Raw genomic sequence first — 21583 nt, 5'->3', positions numbered from 1 at the left:
TGTTAATCCAGTGTGAAAATTATAATCAGTTACATTAACACAGTTTGAGTCATTTAAACTTAGTTTGAGCCCAGCATTTGGATTTTTAACAATAAAAATTGCAAATCTTATTACTTGGGGAAAAAGTGCTTTAAAAGAATATGAGAGGTAAGACTTACAAGATAAAATTTGAACATGAATATTTCAGTTTTGTCGTCTTCGACTGACATTGCCAGAGGTAACAGTTGCAATCCCTCCTCATGATGTATCACTTTGAAATATTTTAATTATTGAAGACAACAAAAACAAACAACGTTATTAGAACTTGTATCATCCAATCTTATCACGTGTAAGAATATGGAATTATTGTTAAAAAATCCTCTGTAATGTTGATTTCATGATACTGGTTTATGATTTGGATGACTGTCGTTGTTTGCAGTAACCGGAAATTGAGTTTCATCATGAGAAATTATTATAAACATTACGTCTTGAAAGAATTTAAAGGGTGCGATAAATATTAAATTTTGTATTTTAATTAGTTACGACCATTTCTAACCACTAATCATTACATTATTTTCTCACGTGTATAGTATGCTAATACTATATAGTTTCATTTGTATCTTTTATACATGTGTTTCAAGTTAAAAAAAAAAAAAATGATACTGTAATAATTGATGAAGCCAAATTTGTCTAAAATGTACCGAATGAATCAAAGAGCTTAAAACAAATGATATGTTTTTTTATACAACAATAAAAGTAATAATTTACAAAGCTTTACAGAAAAGTTACATTCGAATATGAACATCAGTTTATCAAATTTTTGCGACGTACGTCAAGATATTACAAATAAATGGATAAATGTTAGGTACCTAAATCAAGTTGTAAAATTAAATGATCTTAATCGTGCGTTGAGTTACACACATCGATGAGTGGCAGGTGGGCGTGATTGTAAATGAAGAAAATTGTAGAAAATTGAATCGATAACAGTAGTTTATCGATTTAGTACATTGCGTTCATTAAAAATAAAGAGTAAAAACATCTTTGGTGCCCTATTTAACACTGCAGGAATAACGCACTTCAGAGTTAAAAACAAATCATTAAGAAGACGTCGCTACAGCTATGTTTTAAAATAGTAATTAGATTAAAAACAAGTTCAGCCTGTCGCTGTGCCAGCTTATCTTCTAGAAGATTTTCTTCTACCTGTAGATCGTTTGGTGCGTCGATTCTTCGACCTCGCTGTATGTAGCCATGGTAAAGAGAATTCACTGCAATTCAAACAGTAAATGAACTTTAACAAGATAGTATATGCTTTAGGCCTGTTTTTTTGTTTTTCCACAGATTAACTTTCAGTCTGACTATAGATGAATGATTAAAGTTAAGTCGTACAATCTAGGATCACTGCTGTTACTATATTTGAGATCAAAACTATTTCTAGCACTACAAGGAAACTTACGTTGGGGTAAAGGTGGGAATGGGCACACCAAACGCAGTAACTGGCAGTCGTGAGTCAACTTGAAGTCCCTGAATTTGCTCTGGTTCTGGCCACAATGTGCTTACTGCCTCTTCTGCCGGTAGCGTTGGGCATGGTCCGGTGTGGTTCGTATTATAACATGTTGCCTGATGATTTTGACGTTCTTGTCTTTGTTTTAGCTTCTCGATATGCCGTTGTTCCCTGCAAATCAAAATTGAATGTTTAAAAAATAAAACTTGCCATTCGTATATAAATTCAAAGTAGGAAAATATTTGTCACTTACCTTATCCGTTGAAAGTCCCATCTTTTTCGACGCCTTTCATCATTTTCCAACTTGAGATGTCTTTTGTTAAATATTTCATCATCTAAGTTTTCTGTTCCCTCCATTGTGTAACAGCTGGTGTAAACTTTAACCCTCCAGTTTGGGACCTCCAGAGAAGCACTATTATCTGAAGGCACAGGTTCCGACAGACTTAACGTGTAGTTGGGCTCACCTATGGATGTAAAATAATGTTCTTCCGTTGTTAGAAAGGATTCCTTTTTAGTAATGGATTTTCCCTTTTTATCCGTCTTCTTAACATTCTCGTGAGTCACGCTCTTGTTGTCTGGTATCGTGGAAGTTGTGTCATTACTGACTGTCGACGAGCAGGATACACCTCTCTTGCGTTTTCCAATTGATGTTGTACTAGATTCGGACTTCCTTTTCTTCTTAATTTCCCAATCATGTCGAGAGTCGCTACTCGATTCTTGTCGAAAAGTTTCATGCTTGGATTCATTCTTGACATGATTTTCACTCGGCTCTTGTTTAACTGTAGTTATACCTCCGCTTGTATTCAAACGTATTTTAAAACTCTCGTTGTATGGAGGACTGCTATTCTCGGACTCAGTATTCCTCTGATGATCACTAGTGGATGCCGTATTTGGTGAATTCAGACTGGTAGGAGAACAAGCCCCGGCGTGATCAGGTAATACAGAATTTTCAGTTACATCTGATCGTAGTTTTTGTAGATTGACTCGTCTATCCATCCGTTCCAAACGCAACTTCAGCTGGAATACACAAAATCAAGACGTGGTAGGAAATATTAGTTTTGAGCAGGAATGAGGACTTTCAAGCCTACAAAAGTTGAATTTTCAGTAGATTCAACAAAGTTGTTCAAATTTAGGTAATCAAATATTCCGCGTGAAACGCTATCGGTACCGAGCGAGAGTACATTACCGACAGAGCAATGTCATCGGAAACGCGTCAGAGACGTGAATATTGTAATGTGTACAAATGTACGTAGCGTTACAACGCCACCCAACGGCAGGTACATGAAGCATGACCTTGACGGTGAAGCGAGATTATTGAATGACATTTCAGCATGTGCGTGACAACTTTGTTGTCCAAGGCATGTTTAGCGACATGGAGCGTCACTTGTAGGGAAATAGCGATACGGTTATATCTCTGTAAATAAATACTGACACTTCAATTAGTACTAGTGAACGTCTGCTTGTATACCGTTTCATTCTCCTGCCTGAGAGCCGCTAATAGTTTATCCTTGGTAACGATTTGCTCGGATTGTTGTTGTATCAGGTCCAGATGTAAAAGTAGTAGTTCTTTGAGGTGCTTGACCTCGGTGAGGTCATGGTGACGAGCCTCGTTGCCGCGGAGGGGGCTGACACCGAGTGCCGATGTCGCCGGGGCACCGCCGTCTGTCATACTCGCGTACATGTGGTCGAAGTCGCAGGGGAAGCTTAATATGCCCGCCTTGCTATCCTCGGCAGCGGTTTGGAACTCGTTTTGCCTCACGTTAGTTGATAAATGTTCGCTCATTGCTGCAACCATGTTGTATGCCGCACGAGCCGCGGCCGCGTTAACTCCACTAGCCGTAGTTCCAGGTGCCGTAAGCAGTTCCCGAAAATCCACGCTCCCAGTGTTTTCACCATTTATTACTGGCGAGGTGTTTGACATTTTCCCTCCGTGACAACCTCGTTAAGAACTTTCCTGATCATTTGTGGCCGCAGTGAGCGTACCACGCGCCCAACCACACTCATTAAACAATCTTACGTAGACTCCGATGATCTTTTCACTCTACAAAATAGACAAACTCTCACGATATCACCCTCAATTTTCACCCTGGCTCGAGATGTTTACTGACAAAACTCTGCCGACGGCGTTCTCACAGTAGAGACACCAAGCGTACGCGGCTCGAAATACTCCAACGATTTCCCGCCATTGCAACCACGTGATTTCCGTACCCGTCAATCACGGCTGGCCCCGTTTATTTGAATTCATCCGACGAGATTCTTCCCGCTCTCCACGTTTACGAATAATCGTAACGAATGGACAACCTATTCGATGCATTAATCAAGCTCTTGGAAGCTCAGACGAAAAAAATACTCCGGATATGCCTTTCAATAGAAATTTTACAGCAAGGTAAATCTACAACTGCTGAGAAGGATGTTCACTGATAGCTTCGCATAGAGTGCAGCACATTCCAGATCATCAGTCTTTAGCGCGATGTTTTTTATTAATCAAATATGCCGTACTTTAATGAGTAATTATTAAACTCATTACTATCTACATATAAGACTCAATTACTACAATTCATGCGGAAATATTACGTTTACAAGACAGCTATATTATAATGTAATGCGAATTTCAATTCGATATCGATGTCGAGGAACGGTCTCAAGATACGTTCCGCTTGATCTGTGATTGTGGTTGTGAATTGGAGTAGCATTTTCGTTTATTTCGTTTGTCGCGTCACGTACATAAACCGTTGTCCTTTGAGACTGTGTCTCGTCTTAGCTCGCCAATTCCTAATGCGACGCCGCCGACCAGTGTGGATGTCGTGTGACATGGGTTCAGCTAAGGTTACGTGAAAAGCGTGCCGATGAAACGCTTTGTCGTAATTCTCGAGCGAATTTTTGGCGGCTTGGGTAAACATCATATTAATGTTATGTAGAACTTAGTTTATCAAAAAATATCAGAAAATTGACGTTCACCGCGTGGACGGATCTGCACCTGGCGTTGTATTATAACGGCAAGAGATTGAAGAGTTAATAAATAAATAAATCGGCACGACACCTGTGGTTGGAACTTTTATCGCCACAAATAGTTGTGGGTGTAATAATTTTTATTGATTGTTATCTCACTCCGAATTATAGACCAAATGATTTACTCTGTTCATCAGTGCCTTACGTGACTTTCATGTCGCAGTAAATCAGTGCTGTTTTGTGAATATAGCGAGTGAATTCGCAGGCACGATCAATGCAATACGTGCAACCTTAGTTGAAAATACATAATCATTAGAACTGATTCACTCTTTCGATTTTTCAATTCCATTTCCGTTCGAGATATTGCTTTTCGAATAACTTTTGCAATTACCAATGATGAAATATCTATCGCAGATTTCAAATCTCAAATTATCTTATTTACATTGCTGAGAGATGGCCTAAATTTATTTTTCAATCAACCACCAGATGCGCCAGAGAAAAGCCCGACGTTTCTAAATGTTACAGTGTTTTTGTTTTGAGCTTCCGAAAAACATTGATGTTTGGCAATTAGAATCTTCGTAACAGACCCGGTACAACAAGGAAAATAGATTTCACTTGAAAAACTGAAACGAGGCTAATTTCCGTTGGTCAGTATGGAGTACGGCATTGCCATACGAAAATTCAGTCAATGCGGAAAGCGCGCCACCGATAAAACAGGGCTGAATCAGTGTGGCTAAATGCCACTGGTCGAGACTGGCGGGATCAGCGTGACTATATTTCGCCATTGTTCCTCCGGTCTTTCGTATCCTCTCACATTTCACAGTTACGAACTGTGGTTACGAATTTCGGTTGGCTTACTCTGTTGCGTTTACCAGTACCAAAACTCTGTGATAAATGAGATAAAATACGAAAAGTTTTGCCGCTTGTGAAAATTAGTAATTAAAAATAATTCATTATGGCTGATTCTTCTTACGAGAAAGGATTAACCGAGTTATCCAAGATGAAGGTATGCGCATACATTAGCACTGTTTCATGCGGCGATTGTGTATTTAATATTTACGTTAACCTCAACGAATCCAACCGTCTTATTGCACCCTGAATGATTATATTTTGGAGAAAGTTTACTTTGAGTTCTGTCATTCGAATAGTAATATGTTTTAACTTTCATATATGAAACCATCGTCATCCCGAAAGTTGTCAAATTGCTGAACACGTTTGGCTTCGAAGGTGCACTAATCAAACTTGAAAAATTCTAGTAATTCAAGTCTCAAAGATCTTTTACTGTAAAAAAGGGTACTGTTATCCTTTATGGATTGAACTGTGTCAGGTTTTATTTATAACGTTGATTATAGATTCTTCGAAATTTGAATACAATTTTCCAACCTCTCGATAGTTGAGAGGTACTTAATTATAGCAGAGAATAATTTTGATGCATCAATTGATGACATTCATTACAGGTAGCAGATTTAAAGTTGGAGTTGAAGCAACGAGGACTGCCCACGACTGGAAATAAAACCGAGCTGGTAGAACGACTTCAATTAGCAATGCATGGAGGTAGGATTATGAAAATGCGAACCATAATCGTTAGCTTAATTATAGGATACCCAGGATTAATGAATTGTATTAAATAATACTCAATAGTTGACAGCAACCGATATTTTGTTTCACAGATTCGACTTTATCACTTGACGAGACTACGGATGAAATATTAGATGAGGATGCTGTTCTCGGAGTAAGTTATTTTTTTACGTCCTTTCAGCTTTCAGAAATATTGATAATATTCTGAATATAAGACTCTGAAATGTATTGGTTTATTATGTTTCTTCACTAAAATAATAATGCATTACCAGGTCTGAATCAAGTTTGTATATCTGTTCCCGTTTTTATAAATGAATGATATGTACCTGTAGGATGAAGAGATAGAGGAACTTTCTAGTAAACCCGACTCACAGGAAGTGGGCAAAAAGCGAAAATTGTCAACAGAAAGTAACTCAGCGAATTCCAAAAAAATAGTACTGAATCGTAATCCAATTCTCGAAGACATCCAAAGTGAGCTAACTGGAAAAGAGAATAATAATAAATCAGATACAAGTGAACCTGAAAAGAAGGTTATCAAACTTTCTCAACTGGGCGTTAAGGAGGTAAAAATGATAACTACACGTTTTTTGTGATTGTCACATACCTGCATTTTCAACTGAAATTCACAGCTTCTAAATATCTTCATCTATTGCACTTGTTAAAAAATAATTAATTTTGCAAATTTTATACTCTATCCATCCACCATCTGATAATTATCGTTTTTGAACAGAGACTGGAAATGAGAGCTAAGAAATTTGGTGTCCCTCTATCTGAGTCTGCAAAGAAAGAAGCTAGGTCAGCCAGGTTTAATTCAAACACTCAGAATAATAAGTCAGCAGCATCTATAAACGTTCCAGTGGTAAGTTTTGAACAAAATCAGCTTGACAGTTAGGTTCGTGGAACACTTATAACTTGGGGATGATATTAAAATCTGGTGAATAATTAATTTCAGCATACGACCTTTGAGGTGCTGAAAAAGAGAGCTGAAAGGTTCGGCGCTTCGGTTTCTAGTGTGATGGAAAAAGTATGTGTCAGTTTTTTAATTAATGCAGTGTATCAGTTACTGTGAAATGCCTTTAAAATGAATCATATAATTTATTGTTTATAGGCTGAAATGGAGTCAAGAATAGAAAAGAGGCGAGCGAGATTTGGTGAGGTTAAGCCGATTGAAAAACCCATAAAAAAAATTAAGATAGTAAAATGATACTCGATATCATACACTCAAACAATACTTTAAGTTAAGGTTATTTTAAGAAATTCTTTTTCAATGAAACCAATAGTCAAACAGTCATTAAAAAGTAGACGAAATTTTCAATATTCAGTATGGATCGAAAATATTTACATTTTTTGATTAATCAATTTCTAATAGAGTATTTTACTTATAAATTAAAAAAAATAAAAACATCAAATCAAATTATAGCATTGGTAATTTTTTCATTGCCAAACATTATTGATGTATAATTCCAAAATTATAGAATCTCTGAAAATAAATTCTAGTAATAGGAAATGAAGTCCAGAGGCTCCTATAAAATCAAAATAACCTGCTGATCGCTGTCACAAAAATGTGCTTGCGTTGAATGAAACATTGATAATAGATTGGGAATTTCTGAAAAATTTATTACCATTTTTCGATACGTACAGTTTACCTGAGATTACAATCACAATCTACTTAAATCTGTATCTCGAGCTCCAAAAATCGTGTTCGTAATTTCTGAGGAATAATGTAAACCCTTCATATTTCGAAATGATTCTTTACACACGTATACTAAACGTCAAACATTATTCTGGAAGACTTGGACCTGGCTTAAAAATAGAATCAAAACTTTGATAAAAATTTATCCAATCATGCGTATGTGTACCAGTATTTACAAAATATTTTAACCTAAGTACAATTCAGATATTGCTAAATCGACATAGCACATCTGAAGCCGAGATTGCCAGCAGAAGTATCAGGTGTGTTTTGACTGCGCGCAGCGCACCTGTATCTGTAACAGTAACTCTCATGACACAGATACGAGCCTCCTTTTTTAACTTTGTCTGTACCACTTGATGGTCCGACCTATAAAATGTTGATTGATCATGAATTTGAGAAATTTAACTACAATTATTACATGGAATGTAGGTGCTTGGCATAAACTATTAGGAATACCAGCACTCGAAATTGTGTATCTTGACTTAGGACAATCATTTAGCAATAAATCATAGCTTTTTTGAGAGTTTTTTCAATTGCAACATTCCTGTGTTAGAATAGAATTCATTTTTGCAAGGGTATTGGGTGTATGTTATCACAGGAAAGTTATACTTACAGGATTTTTTGCAGGTTTATCACTGTGTTCAGTTACCCACCAATCGGAAGTCCATTCCCAGACATTTCCAACCATATTATAAAGTCCGTAACCATTTGGTGGAAATTCTGTGACTGGTGCTGTCCCCTCAAATCCATCTTCAGCACTATTATTGCTAGGAAAAACTCCTTGCCAAATGTTGGTCCTGCACGGAAAAAGTAAATTAAAATTCTATACTAGTAATAAGATTAAAGAAATAATTGATAAGTAACATGGTTCTTAAAAGAATCATATAAATGTGTTGTGCGTATTTTGTCAACAAAAAAAAGAAGAATAATCAAGCAATTTTCAATGATTTTTCATTTAAAAATGAATGTGCGTCGCCGAATTTGAGGATGTAATGAAATAAAAATTAATCGAACAATCGTAATTCCATTACTAGCTTACCTGTGTTGATTCTTTGGAGTGAGGCGGTTACCCCAAGGAAAAAGACGTTCAGTTACAAGTCCGCCTCTGCACGCAACTTCCCATTCAGATTCCGTAGGCAGTCGTTTGCCTCGCCATTTACAAAAAGCTGTGGCGTCGTTCCAAGAGACGTGAATCACAGGATGGTCCATTCTGTCTGTCATAGAGAACGTGTTTAAGATTGTGATGATCGAAGCGCGTCTACTTCTCACCAATTTTCTTGGACTACCAATGTATAGAAAAAAACCTCACCCAGTATGTCGGAATCAGGACCTTCAGGATGACGCCAGTTACAGTCTTTGACCGGTAGCCACCAAGGTGCCTGAGCAACCGCCTCGTTTATCTTAGACTTTGTTTCCTCGCTCAATAATCCCTCAAACACAAAAGAATCCCCAAATTTTTCAGCTTCTGTTCGATGCCCCGTAGCCTTGGCAAACTCCTCGAAATCTCTGTTGCTAACTTCGTAAACGTCAATGTAGAAATCGTCCAGAGTTACGTTTCGTCTTGGACCCTCACCGTCAGCCACGAATATCGGTTGGTTTGTACCGACGGCAAAGGTGCCCGAATTTATCATCGCCATTCCATCGTGAGCGTTGATTCTCTGTTCGTACTTATTCTCTTTGACAGTGCAAGCTTCACTCTCACCGGCGGAACAGGAACCTTCAGTTTTACCGCTCTGATCATCGTTTGTTTTTCGATTCAATACTTTACCGCATTGACAATCCGTTCCCTCAGATTCTGCAGACTTGATAAGGAAAGTACGGACGATTAAAACTGCTACAAACACGGCACGCATTTTCCAAAAACAATTGACTGACGTCAACAACCCTTTTTGACGCTGCGAATGGAGATCGTCGTCGCCGCTGTCGTTGACTGAAGATATATTCTTCAGTCAACGCCGCTGTCAATTGTTTTGGTACAAATTATCCTGAATCGATGGCTAACTAGTATTGGCCGCGTAGAATTTGGTGATCTACAAACTCGCGTTATCAATGGTTCGGACGCATTATCGTCGTGTCGCACGAAAAGAGGCGACACTTGGCGAAACGTCAGTTGAAGTTGAAACTGTAACCGTGCGTTGAGCAATAAGTGCGCGGTACAATCGGGTTCAGTGAGTTCAGTCGCGTGTGCAAAGCCGCAAGAAATAGTTAAAGTGGACGAGACGTGGACGTGTCCGGTATAACCTCGATGAGCATATGTCGCGGTTCTAATACCGTTTGGAATACATGTAGATATTGTTTGGCAGAAACTGATCAATAATGACTGGTAGTCAGAAATCGTCGAAAATAAAGTTGCTCGTTTGTGCAGCTGGAATTTTCGTGTGTTACTTTTATTTCGGTGTTCTTCAAGAAAAAATAACCAGAGGACAGTACGGAGATGCCGACAAACCCGAAAAATTCACATTCGCGTTCGCATTGGTTTCTGTCCAATGTTTGCTCAACTACATGTTTGCCAAAGTTATACTATTGACTGTTATGAAACAAGGCGAAGACTCTACTCGTACAATTTATTATGCTGTCAGTTCGCTTACTTATCTACTCGCTATGGTTTGTAGTACTATGGCTTTGCAATTTGTCAGCTATCCTACTCAGGTTGTCGGCAAGGCTGGCAAGCCTATTCCTGTTATGATACTCGGTGTACTGCTCGGAAGGAAGGTGAGATTTTAACTTGTCGCTTATTCAAACCTTTTACAGATTTTGCAATAGTTCTCTTATCTATTCATATCAGTATTACTCTGTCATGTTTAAAGCAACACGTCGATGCCCCATCAAAGTCTGTCATTTCTAGTCGATTAGATTAAAACTACTGTAAATATTCCTCTTGTCCACCAAGGTATTAATCAAGATTTTTTCGAAGCAAAAACATGATTCATTCATAATTTTCTCAACAACATTCGCAATACTGTTTTATTCAAATTTAAGAGTGACTGGTCTGTGAGGTGAGATGATAAAAAATAATGATAATTCTTATCTCGAACCACACATGTGTCGTTCAACTAAAAATATGGTTAATTTTTCATTTAAGGTTTATCCATTGAGGAAATACCTATTTGTGTTACTGATCGTTGTGGGCGTTGCTCTCTTCATGTACAAAGACAATGTGGCAAATACCAAGCAGACCGAAAGCCAAATGGGCTTTGGAGAGTTTTTGCTGCTGCTGTCATTGACGATGGATGGACTGACTGGAGCGGTACAGGAAAGAATGCGAGCAGAGCACAAATCTAAATCTGGCCACATGATGCTGAACATGAATTTCTGGTCATTTATATTCAGTACTTCGGTTATCCTAGTGTCAGGAGAGCTTGTACAATTCTTGTCATTTATGCAGAGACATCCAAACTGCCTGTGGCACATCGTTTCCTTCTCTTTAGCAGGAGCGTTTGGACAATTTTTCATATTCTTAACAGTGTCAGATTTCGGCCCTCTTCCATGTTCCGTTATGACTACTACTAGGAAATTCTTTACTGTACTAGGTTCTGTTTTATTATTTGGTAATAATTTATTACCCAGACAATGGCTGGCAACGATTACAGTCTTCTCAGGGTTATTCTTAGACGCCATGTACGGCAAGACTAAAGTACCACTAAAGGAAACTACTGAATGAATTTAATTATAGTATCATAGTATGATAGATGAATTATGTTGGAGGTTCTGAATTTTTATTTAGTTCAGGTTCTTATGAGGCTGAAGTTAGTAAAATAATTGCAACGAAACGTCAGGGAAAAATATATATACTTAACAATATATAATTATAATCATTTTGAAGGAGTCGGCTTTTCAAAATGAGAGTATGTTTTGTTTATCATGGTTTACTAAAATTCAACTTCATGGTGTAAAATAACAATTTTTCCTAAACATCGTTACAGTCTCGTTACCAACTTCACCTTTATACTTCCTTTAGGTACAATTGATAACGCGACGAAAAGGTGTCTAGAATAGATGAACATTATCAGCAAACAGAAATAAATTTATAAACTTCGATCAGTGTTGGGCGTTGTTGTAATTAATTGGTTTCTAATAAAATTACAAATGTAATCTGTCGTTCCAAGAAAAATCGATACTAATTATTACGTTCGTAATTTTTAATTGAAATTTTCCTAGTTACAAATTACAATTGTCATTGGTAATTTTTTTCCTTCCAGTAAGATCCGTGTGTATATCTCATAATTAGTACGTATAAATTTTCAATTTGGAACATGATATAAGGAATTACTTGGATCACAATCTATATACGTATAGATTGTGAACTATGTGTATATATATATATATATATATTTCACACAAAATATGCATAATACAAATTACACATCACAACGTTTAGTGCAATGCGCTCAAATTTATTTATGTATATGGCTTATATATATTTATTTGTACAGTACTTACGACTATAGCGTTGTTTCAACATTTCCAATTATCAAGTTTTTCCGATTAATGATAAGAATACTCCTTTAAGAAAATTAGATCGCGACTATTTTTTACATACATATTTCGATCCGCAAACTATACGTATATAAAATTTTCTCTCAGCCAAATTTACTAAGGGTAAAAATAAAGAGAAATAAAATTGAAATGGGTATAAATATTATAAAAGTCTATCACTGCATATCTATACGCTAAATAGAACGTTACCTAACAACGGAATAATTGGTTTATTCGCGTGTTGCATACAGGATTTTTCTACCGACTTAACTGTGATCACTATTGACTTGAAAAGTGCTACTTTTTCCCCGCAAATGCACGAACAAGTATCAGAGGAAATCATACGCTACTTTTGGCCCACTTTTCAGATCAGTAAAGTGGCCGGTGCGGTTGAGTCTGCAATAAATATGCTTTCGTTAATATTTTCTCATATAATACTTATATACGGTACATATAGTTATAAGATATATTGATAAATAAATGCCACAAAGAATGACGAGTGTTTAATTTCTGCAAAAACTGTTAATTGTATACTCATAAAATAATAATGCAGGTGACATCCGGCGAGCTAATTTCAGTACTACATTTTATCCAATTTTGGATATCAGATTCGTAATCAGCGTTCCCGAAAACCTAGAGAAAGTGGATTTTCTGTACATCGATTTTATTACGAACTTCATGTTTTAATCCGCCGTTTTGTTTACCAAATTTTGATCGTAATTAGAGGATCGTAAAAAATGCATAATTTCGGCTAATAATTCTGCAACGTGCACATAGTTTATATTTCGGTTTCCACTTAACAATGGAGAGAATCGAACCGTGTAACTACTTGCGAAGGTAAATATAAATGCAAACTCGTGTTATTCTCGTTAGAAGCTGTATTTACCAACTGCAACCCGTATTTATAGGTATATAATTTCGTGTAATTGTCTTATAATCAGCCATAGGTGTATTCTTGCGTAATTCCATGTGCATGCAATAACGAAATTTTGCCCTGATCGGGCAGATTTTTTTTTTTTTGCTGATTCTGTTTCTTGTTACAATTACATATTATTAGCCTCACACCAAATCACAGTTGAACGCCGAATATGGATTGAAAGGAAGATTCTCGCACGGGACGTTCAAAATTTGCAAAGAATTTTCATTCCAGCGTAACAAGTGGCAAGAAATACAGAAAGGTAATCGTCCCGTTTTCGTTAAGGAAACCGAATGTTAGTTACGAAACCACTATCGTTAAACACGGATTCCTTGTTACACTCACTAACGTAGTGATTACGGGAGTTCTGTTGTGGATCTTGGAAATGTAGGTCATTATTTAACAACAAGTTTTTGCCGTCAACGTTTCGACTCTGATTGGAGTCATCCTCAGGACATATTTAATGCATCTATTGGAACATAATTACAACATTGTTGATACCGAGTTGGTACCGAGTCGGAACAACCGTAATAACATATAATAAAATTAGAGTAATAATGAAAAGTAAAACATAAGCTATGTATATAGAAACAAACGAACACTAACACGAGTAAGTAAAAAAAAAAGAAAAAAAAGGGAGTTCATTGTGTGCAACTGTTTTTCGCGATGGTTCAGAAATAAACCTTCGATCTTGTCATACGGAACGAGAATTTCGATACGTAGTATAAACTGAAATATTCTCCAATCGAGAAAATAAAACTCTCCATTCAGTTATGCAATTACCGGATATATCGTATATACTTTCAACGATACAGGTATGTTAATAAAATTAGGAAAACCCGGTATTTTTAAGAAGTAGCCTGCCTGTTTTGATTATACTATTTACTATGAGACTAAACGGGGATTTTTCATTTGGAAAATTGTCTCCGTTTAAATGTCGCAATAATGAAAAAATAGCACTAACAGCACTATAAATTCCCTTAAAAGTCGAAAGTACTTCAATGGAGGTATTTGTCAAATTGTTAATGCAACGCATACCTACTATTTTCCATTTTCAATAGAAAATAGAGTGTGCTCGTTCAAATCTGCTTGTTTTGGAATATGTAAAACGTCATTTCCACATTTTAAATACATACTGAAATTGAAAGCATTTATCATATATTACCAATTGTCTTGTCTCAAACGCGGATTGCCTTGATGGAGGAAACTTACATCGCTTCAGTACCTAATCACACGGTGTTGGATTGTGTGTTTATGAAAATGACGGGTTTAGGCGCGGTTGGGGCTGCACTCGGCAGCACGTAAATGTCATTAGCTTAATTTTGATCATTAGTTCAGGTAGATCCAGGAATCTTCCTCGCCTATATAAGGAGTTGCCCGAGCAATGCCACCCCAGTCTGATCCAGTACCTGCGGTTTATTTCGTTCGATTAGCGATCAGGAAGTAATCAGTAGACCTAGTTTTTTTTTATTGCAACGACGATAAAATGTCTAAGCTTAGTTACGGTCTTGTTATAATGATATTTTTCGTTGCCAAATCGATGGTGAGTTTTGATTTTGCGTAAATTGGTTCTACTCGTTGTTGCAAATTCCAACTTTGATTCATGGTGTGCAGCTTTCTGCTTCTATTCCAATTTTCTTTCACATTGAAATTTTTTCTTTATTTTACTTTGCTATTTTAATTGTTTAAGAATGCAAATTTTGACCGTCGTATTAGCCGATTTTTATTCGAACGCCGGTTTCGCAAAGATCGGAAATTTCATATCTAAATTCAGACTTGTGGATTATACTTTTAACAGGCAGATGATGGAATGGCCGAAATGTTACAAATGCTACACGACACATGCGTGGGTCAGACAGGCGTCGCCGAGGGTAAGTGAGCTTGTGCGACTAAACAATCCGATAATAATTTCTCTTCGTTTCATCGTATCACCAGATGGTCATTTATATTTTTTTCTTACAGACTTGATCGTCGAGGCAAGAACCGGTAATTTTGCGGACGACCCAAAATTGAAGGTAACCAATAATTTGTAATCCAGCTGCTAGGTAAATCGAAATTAGGCGAATCGGGCCTTCGCCTCGATATTCTTGTTTCTGAAAGTTTTTTTTTAAACAGTATCGAACTGAATAAAAATATGAATGGTAATATTTCCGGGTAAAAAATTTTCCATTGGTCACATAAACAAATTTTATTACTAAAAAAAATGTTCAAAATTTGCGAAAATTAATTATGGAGGCCTCTATTATCTGGAGGTTTCGGGGTGCCTCCCTTGGCACCCTGCGCTAAATTTGACCCTGCATTCGATTATTTTCCATGTAATTGCAAGTGTTTGTGTAGTCATTTCAATCGAACGCCAAGGAATTTGTTTTCTATTTCCATTGAAATTCGCTTATGATAATTACAATGGTTCTATTTCAGTGTTACATGCTGTGCCTGTTGGAACAAATTTCCGGTGTAAGTGAATTTCATTATTTTTATCAATTATAGAATATAGAATTATGGTTATAAATGTATTACGTTTCGTTAGTTTTTTTGAAAACTTATAACACGAACAGAAATTCAGACGAAAATCTGAAACTTCGGGGACATTTTTTATAAATCGAACGGTGTCATTAGAAAAAAAAAAAAATTTACCAAAAATGAAGAATTTCGTCAGTTCCAGCGAAAGACCTACATAAGCATGGTTACAAATATTTTTGGCTGATTTCGTATAATTTTATATGACTTGAAATCCTTTCAACTACAGATTGCGCGTACGATTGCGGATATTGTCAGTTTATATCGAGTCATTTCGTACAGTTTAAAAATTTTGATCCACCGATTTCATTGCGAAATAATCTCGTTTTACACAATAGCCATTAAAAGAGACTTCTTTATAATCCACCTTTTTTCTGTTTAACACCACGCAATGAACGCAAACTTCAAACACACATAGCAAGACCATTATTCCAATTATAACCCAGTATAAATCCATCTCACACCGTATCCACAGCCATTGAGTAGCGCGGGAATAAAGCCCAGAGAATTTTGCCTAGTCCGACTGATCCTGTTACCAATCTCTGAACTTTTTATAATGAAATATAAAAACCGAAAAAATTATGACAACCGGTCGATTCTGTGTGACAATATTAAACACGCCTCGATGATTTATTATCAGCTTCACTTACAGTGACACGTTTGTTGGAACACCCAAAACGTTATTTAATTGTTCCATGTCTAGTTTGATGACGGCAACATCGACGTAGAAACTATCGTCGCAGTATTACCCGAGCACATCGTGGGCGACGCTGAGCCAGTAGTTCGAAGCTGTGGAACAGTCAGTGAGTATGTTTAAGATATCCGTAGTAATGGGAGGTCCAGCTAAACCGATCACCATTAAAGGCTTATTACAGTAAGAAAGTTCGATGGCAGTTTTTTAAATTCATATTATACACTAGTTTCGGAAAGAATAAATTCGTTATTATAATTATTTTCTTCCTTCATTCGATGAACGAAGTTAAAGCAAATTATCAGCAGTTTTAAAGAAGTGCTGTTTAACGTCAGCCGTATCCAAAGTAGTTGCACATATAATGTCTACGTACATCATCATACTTATAAAAATAAAACTGACATTCAATTGCAAGTAACACTTACAATTATCGTTTGTAACCGAAGAAAAAAAAAAACTCTACTTTATGCACCCGTATAAAAAGTTGGAATACTTGTTCCATGAAACTTTCCCAGTCATGTTTCTTCTTTCGTTTCGCAGAGGGATCCGATGATTGCGATACGGCATTCCAGACGAACAAGTGTTGGTACAATGGAGTACCAGACGTAAGTATGGTGATTGGCGGGGGATCGAATTTATAATTTTCATTGTTGCGGAACTTAAAATAGGCAAGTACTAACGCATAATTACGCTTTTCTCATTTGTTTTCAGCGGTACATGTTGGCATAATTTCGTTCAACTCGCAGCGATTTCCGGGAGCCTCCTTCAAAGGAGAAAAACCTTACTGTGAATTATATCCGAAATAGGCATACTATATGTTTTGTATCAAGTATTTGTTGGTGAAATTGCAAATTTTTGAATGTAATCATATGTTCACTCCTCAACGTGGTAATTAATGCAGCTGTCCTAAACATCTGTGCATATCAGTTCCCAAAATTCACAGAATATAGTATGTACCCATGTATACACACGTATGTAACATATTTTGTAATGATTTCAAAAAATAACGTAATTCTTCAAAATTGAATTGGCACTTCTGTCACTATATTGGCAAAATATAAATGTATTGGTAATAAAGAAGAAAACAACTAGATGTTTACCGAAGGATTCAATGAGAACTTGCAACCAGAAATCCGGCCTCTTTGCATACTCGAGTCTATTCGATCGTTCTGTAATAACAGCTTACTGGTCAGTTATCATACCTATAGGGAAAAATAATATCTTGAGAAAATGACTGTGAATGTTCCGTTAGTGTGGGCGCCTCATGGTAGGCAACTTGTGTAACAGTTCTGTAATCCGTGAATACTCGGTAATGACTAATGAAGCCATCAAATGATTTAGGTGTGGGCGCCTCATGGTAGGCAACCTGTGTAACAGTTCTGTGATCCATGCATATTCGGTAACGTTCAATGAAGCTATCAAATAGTCCAGAAGATGGCGCCATATGGGCGGAAATATGAGGAACTGATTTTAGTGCAGGGTAATGAACGGGTGACTTAAGTAGAATCAGGTGCAATATTGAATTGACCACAATGCTATTGCTTGACGATTGCATTGGTATGATTAAATGTCGGTGAACCGAAATTTTGTTTGGAATATTCGGACCTAGGCACAATATATGCGTTAATAATCAGCAAAAATACCCTCCGTTTATTTCAATAATAATAGCTGCGTCGCCCTGGAATTTCTGACGACATATTTATGACACATAACAAACCCCGATTTCACAGTTGCAAAATAATTCTTTAGAATTTCGCTAGGCTGCGTAAAAGATACAGAAATTCGGTTCGTTTATTTTCAAAATTCATAATTTCCATCTTGGAGCCACTTGCTAAGATGAACATAAATGTAAATTGGTGATATTACTGATTGTGAAGCTTGTCATAATTAAATGTAATTAATATAAAATTAAACCTCAGTCGTCAACTGCGTACAGTTGCATACAAAGGAAACATTGATACACGAGGGGCGGAAAATATTTTAAAAGAAATTTGTTGTTCCCCTAAACAGAGCAGAGGATTATCAAGTAGTGAACGAAGCGTTTTTAATAGAGAAATTAAATGTCGTTTACGTAACTACGTAGATAAGTACACGGACTCTGCATTGCATTCGTTAGGTAGTGATTGAAGGAGTACTCTTTTTGCGCATGTTCGTTTACTTATGTAACTGAATAGTTTAGAATCGAACCCGCGATCCCAGGATGCCGAAAGAGATATCTACAAATGCTGAAATACTTTCTTGTTGATGAGATCCCAGAAAATTTTACAATAATAATAGAATAGCTTTAATACAAGTAAAAATTTCAAGTAATCTAGTTTTTAAATTAAAGTTCAAACTTCATCCATTCGTTGGTATGAACGGTAAGAATTTCGTACAGCATTCAGTTGTAAATTTATTTTCTTTATGGTTTCTGAATTTCTCGAGATTATGGGTTGCGTTTTTATTAGTGAAATTAATCAAAAGATTCTTGAACGTTATTTTTTGCCAACAATTCTCGGATGATAATCACCTTATCATCATTTTATTCTACACATGCACGTTACCTGTATCAGTGTTGTGTAAAGTATAATCTATATTTCCTCGCCCCCCCCCCCCCAGTGTGAAGTATACTTATATCCGAAAGAGAAGTTTTCCGTCAATATTAAACTTCCTTTGAAATATCATTTCCAACTGTTCAATATGAGGAATGAAATTCGCTATCTCGGAAAACAAAGCAATTGCAACGTGCAGCGGAATGGTGAAGAAGAGACGATGAATGTTGATATCGATGATGCGGATTGCCTTGGTGGAGAGAACTTGCATCGCTTCAGTAATCATACAGTTTTCGATTACGTATTCATGAAAATGATGGGGTTTAAGCGTGCTTGAGGCTGCACTCGGAAAGCCGTAAATGTCATTAAATTAATCTCTGTTCATTAGTTCAAGTAGATGCAGGGATGTCCCTCGTCTATATAAGGAGATGCCTGATCAATGTCACCCAAGTCTGATCCAACATTTGATGTTTGTCGTATTTGATTACCGAATCAGAAATAATTATAGTTAATATCGTTTGGTATCGTAACGGCGATAAAATGTCCACGCTTATTTACGGTCTTGTTATCGCGATATTTCTTTTTGGCAAATCGATGGTGAGTTTGCATTTCATGTATAAACCCCTTTTCACCCGCTGCGAATTCCTGTACAGATTATACAATGCGCGATCACGTTAACGTTTCTGCTTTCATTTCGATCTTCAATTTAAATTTTCGCAAGGAGATTGCCCAGTTTTCTATATTTTCCTATTTTGTAAAAATTTTTCAAAAAACATTACACGAAACTGCAGTTCTTCTTTGTCGTATCAACTCTATCTTTTTCCTGTAACGGGATTCCCAATGGTCGGAAATCTCAGCTGTAAATCGAATCTGCAAATTGTACGTGGAACAATTTCCTAACAGGCAATGAGCGATGAAATGCAGGAAATGGCCCAAATGCTACGTAACACATGCGTCGCAGAGACAGGCGTCGCCGAGGGTAAGTGAGATCACGCGATTAAACGATTTGAAAATAATTTATCTTCGTGTTATCGCGTCAACGCGTGGTGATTGATGTTTCATTTATTTTTTTATTTCTCGCAGACTTGATCATCAAGTGCAGATCTGGCGATTTCACAGACGACCCAAAGTTGAAGGTATTAATAAACTAATGATTTTCTGTTAAATTTACAGTTCCATTGTAGCGTTCGTATATATAGTCATTTAAACCGAACGTCAAGGGATTTGTTTTCTATTTCTATCGCTATTAGCTTTTGGTAATTACAACGATTCTGTTTCAGTGTTACATGCTGTGCCTGTTGAATCAAATTTCTGCTGTAAGTGAATTTCATTATTTTTATACACATTCACGTTTGCTAAGTGGTAATTTTTATTGGTATTCACTCAACACGCTCCGTGACTTTCGATCTTTTGCACTCAGTCTTTTCGAAACGAAATTGCTTTTATTCTCCCCACTAATCTCGAACGGTATACAATTTTCGTTAATTCTACCTGTTGCATGAATTAATTGGAACAATTTCACTACGCAAAATGTCTCAGTTAGATGTAATACAATCCTTAATCGCTCTTCCTTATTGACCGGCATATGACATCAGAGTCACGTTTTGCAGAAAGTAAAACAAACTTACAGTTCACACTTCGGCGTGAATCCCTAACTAGCCTGAATTCAAATGAACAATAGTAAAAAATACTCGTAGGGCACCAGACGTTTCAGCGTCAATTTTTATAAAAAAGATACAGTAGGGTACGATAATAATTATAATTATAAAATCCGTTGCATGAGAACTGGTAGAGTGGCGGTATTCAAAGGCAGCTAACGATAGTTAAAAAAATAAATAAATAAATAAATAAACTCGAGTCAAAGAGATTAACCGGCCAATGAGTCGTATATTGTCAACTGAGTTTACAAGTCTCGAGTCAGTCAAGTTAGCTTACAAGAGTTAACAATAATCCACTAGATTTTATTTAACAAGACAACATACGTTTCACAGTGATTACTTGCGAGGCGTACAAGCGTATTATGTTTATATTAATAGTTTTGATGAGAGAAAAAGAAAAGAAAAATAACACCACAACCTATTAATTGTTTAATGTTTAGTTCGATAACGGGGAAATCGACGTAGACACGCTCGTCGCAATGTTACCAGAGGAAATATTGGGCAAGGCTGAACCAGTGCTTCGAAGCTGTGGAACAATCAGTAAGTATCTATACATTGAAATGATACGTACTAATTTGAGATGGAGGTAATTTCGCCATATCAACGGCCTATTTATAATATAATTTGTATTTATTTTTATTTTTTCCTCTTCAGAGGGTACGGATGATTGCGACTCGGTATACCAGACAAACAAATGCTATTACGACAAAAGTCCATTGCAGATGTGAGTATGCAGAAATATCGAATTTGTATTGTTTACAGTTGTGAAATTAGATACGGGCAAGTGTTGAAACGATATTAAGCCTCCCTTACCTCTTTTCAGGTGTACTTTTTGATCCAACTTCGCACGGTTCACTGCAGCAAATTCTCGGAAATCTCCTTCAATGGAAGAAAATCTTGATAAGGATTATTTTTCGGAGAATAGATACGTACTGAGTCGTGAATCAAGTTTTTCCCTGCAGGTGATAGACACGAGTTTTCAAATGTAGTATAATATGTTCAATCACTAACGTGTATCGTGAGAAACCATTTTTTTGAGTTTCTATTGAGATAAATAAATTTCGATTTTATGTATCGAATAATAACCAAAACCT

At 36.6% G+C, this 21583-nt stretch overlaps 6 protein-coding genes across 10 annotated transcripts; 4 read left to right on the top strand and 2 right to left on the bottom strand.

Moving 5' to 3' along the window:
• Positions 1-951: 951 nt before the first annotated feature.
• LOC124302461 (male-specific lethal 1 homolog) lies at positions 952-3604 on the bottom strand. The gene is made up of 4 exons (XM_046758673.1): positions 2949-3604; positions 1734-2497; positions 1433-1651; positions 952-1244 (listed from the first exon to the last, which is right to left on the bottom strand). The coding sequence occupies exons 1-4, from the start codon at positions 3399-3401 to the stop codon at positions 1154-1156; spliced, it is 1527 nt and encodes a 508-aa protein (XP_046614629.1). The 5' UTR covers positions 3402-3604; the 3' UTR covers positions 952-1153.
• Positions 3605-5199: 1595 nt separating this feature from the next.
• On the top strand, positions 5200-8727 carry LOC124302474 (SAP domain-containing ribonucleoprotein). The gene is made up of 7 exons (XM_046758703.1): positions 5200-5435; positions 5887-5983; positions 6100-6161; positions 6340-6570; positions 6738-6866; positions 6960-7031; positions 7116-8727. Exons 1-7 carry the CDS (start codon positions 5385-5387, stop codon positions 7209-7211), a joined length of 738 nt encoding a protein of 245 aa, XP_046614659.1. The 5' UTR covers positions 5200-5384; the 3' UTR covers positions 7212-8727.
• On the bottom strand, positions 7450-9774 carry LOC124302467 (formylglycine-generating enzyme). Of its 2 annotated transcripts, none has more exons than XM_046758691.1 (4): positions 9010-9774; positions 8740-8914; positions 8314-8497; positions 7450-7992 (listed from the first exon to the last, which is right to left on the bottom strand). In XM_046758691.1, exons 1-4 carry the CDS (start codon positions 9551-9553, stop codon positions 7957-7959), a joined length of 939 nt encoding a protein of 312 aa, XP_046614647.1. In that variant the 5' UTR covers positions 9554-9774; the 3' UTR covers positions 7450-7956. The 2 variants fall into 2 exon arrangements, with proteins under 2 accessions (XP_046614647.1, XP_046614646.1); XM_046758690.1 differs by having other exon boundaries at positions 7450-8066; positions 9010-9763.
• A 117-nt stretch (positions 9775-9891) lies between these two features.
• On the top strand, positions 9892-12670 carry LOC124302469 (solute carrier family 35 member B1). Its single transcript, XM_046758695.1, has 2 exons — positions 9892-10412; positions 10783-12670. Exons 1-2 carry the CDS (start codon positions 10017-10019, stop codon positions 11359-11361), a joined length of 975 nt encoding a protein of 324 aa, XP_046614651.1. The 5' UTR covers positions 9892-10016; the 3' UTR covers positions 11362-12670.
• Positions 12671-14488: 1818 nt separating this feature from the next.
• LOC124302479 (general odorant-binding protein 56d-like) lies at positions 14489-17432 on the top strand. Of its 2 annotated transcripts, XM_046758712.1 has the most exons (7): positions 14489-14635; positions 14891-14963; positions 15055-15107; positions 15511-15546; positions 16313-16412; positions 16841-16905; positions 17012-17327. In XM_046758712.1, the coding sequence occupies exons 1-7, from the start codon at positions 14579-14581 to the stop codon at positions 17027-17029; spliced, it is 402 nt and encodes a 133-aa protein (XP_046614668.1). In that variant the 5' UTR covers positions 14489-14578; the 3' UTR covers positions 17030-17327. The 2 variants fall into 2 exon arrangements, with proteins under 2 accessions (XP_046614668.1, XP_046614669.1); XM_046758713.1 differs by lacking the exon at positions 15511-15546 and having other exon boundaries at positions 17012-17432.
• A 1831-nt stretch (positions 17433-19263) lies between these two features.
• On the top strand, positions 19264-21580 carry LOC124302478 (general odorant-binding protein 56d-like). 3 transcript variants are annotated; one of them, XM_046758708.1, is made up of 7 exons: positions 19265-19428; positions 19735-19810; positions 19915-19967; positions 20112-20147; positions 20930-21029; positions 21144-21213; positions 21313-21580. In XM_046758708.1, exons 1-7 carry the CDS (start codon positions 19372-19374, stop codon positions 21323-21325), a joined length of 405 nt encoding a protein of 134 aa, XP_046614664.1. In that variant the 5' UTR covers positions 19265-19371; the 3' UTR covers positions 21326-21580. The 3 variants fall into 3 exon arrangements, with proteins under 3 accessions (XP_046614665.1, XP_046614664.1, XP_046614667.1); XM_046758711.1 differs by having other exon boundaries at positions 19285-19428; positions 19689-19810; XM_046758709.1 differs by lacking the exon at positions 20112-20147 and having other exon boundaries at positions 19264-19428.
• Positions 21581-21583: the final 3 nt, after the last annotated feature.

This window comes from Neodiprion virginianus, chromosome 4, assembly GCF_021901495.1.
Source record: "Neodiprion virginianus isolate iyNeoVirg1 chromosome 4, iyNeoVirg1.1, whole genome shotgun sequence".
Lineage (NCBI taxonomy): Eukaryota > Metazoa > Arthropoda > Insecta > Hymenoptera > Diprionidae > Neodiprion > Neodiprion virginianus.
The sequence above is the reverse complement of the archived record's forward strand: the minus strand, read 5'-3'. Positions and strand labels throughout refer to the sequence as shown.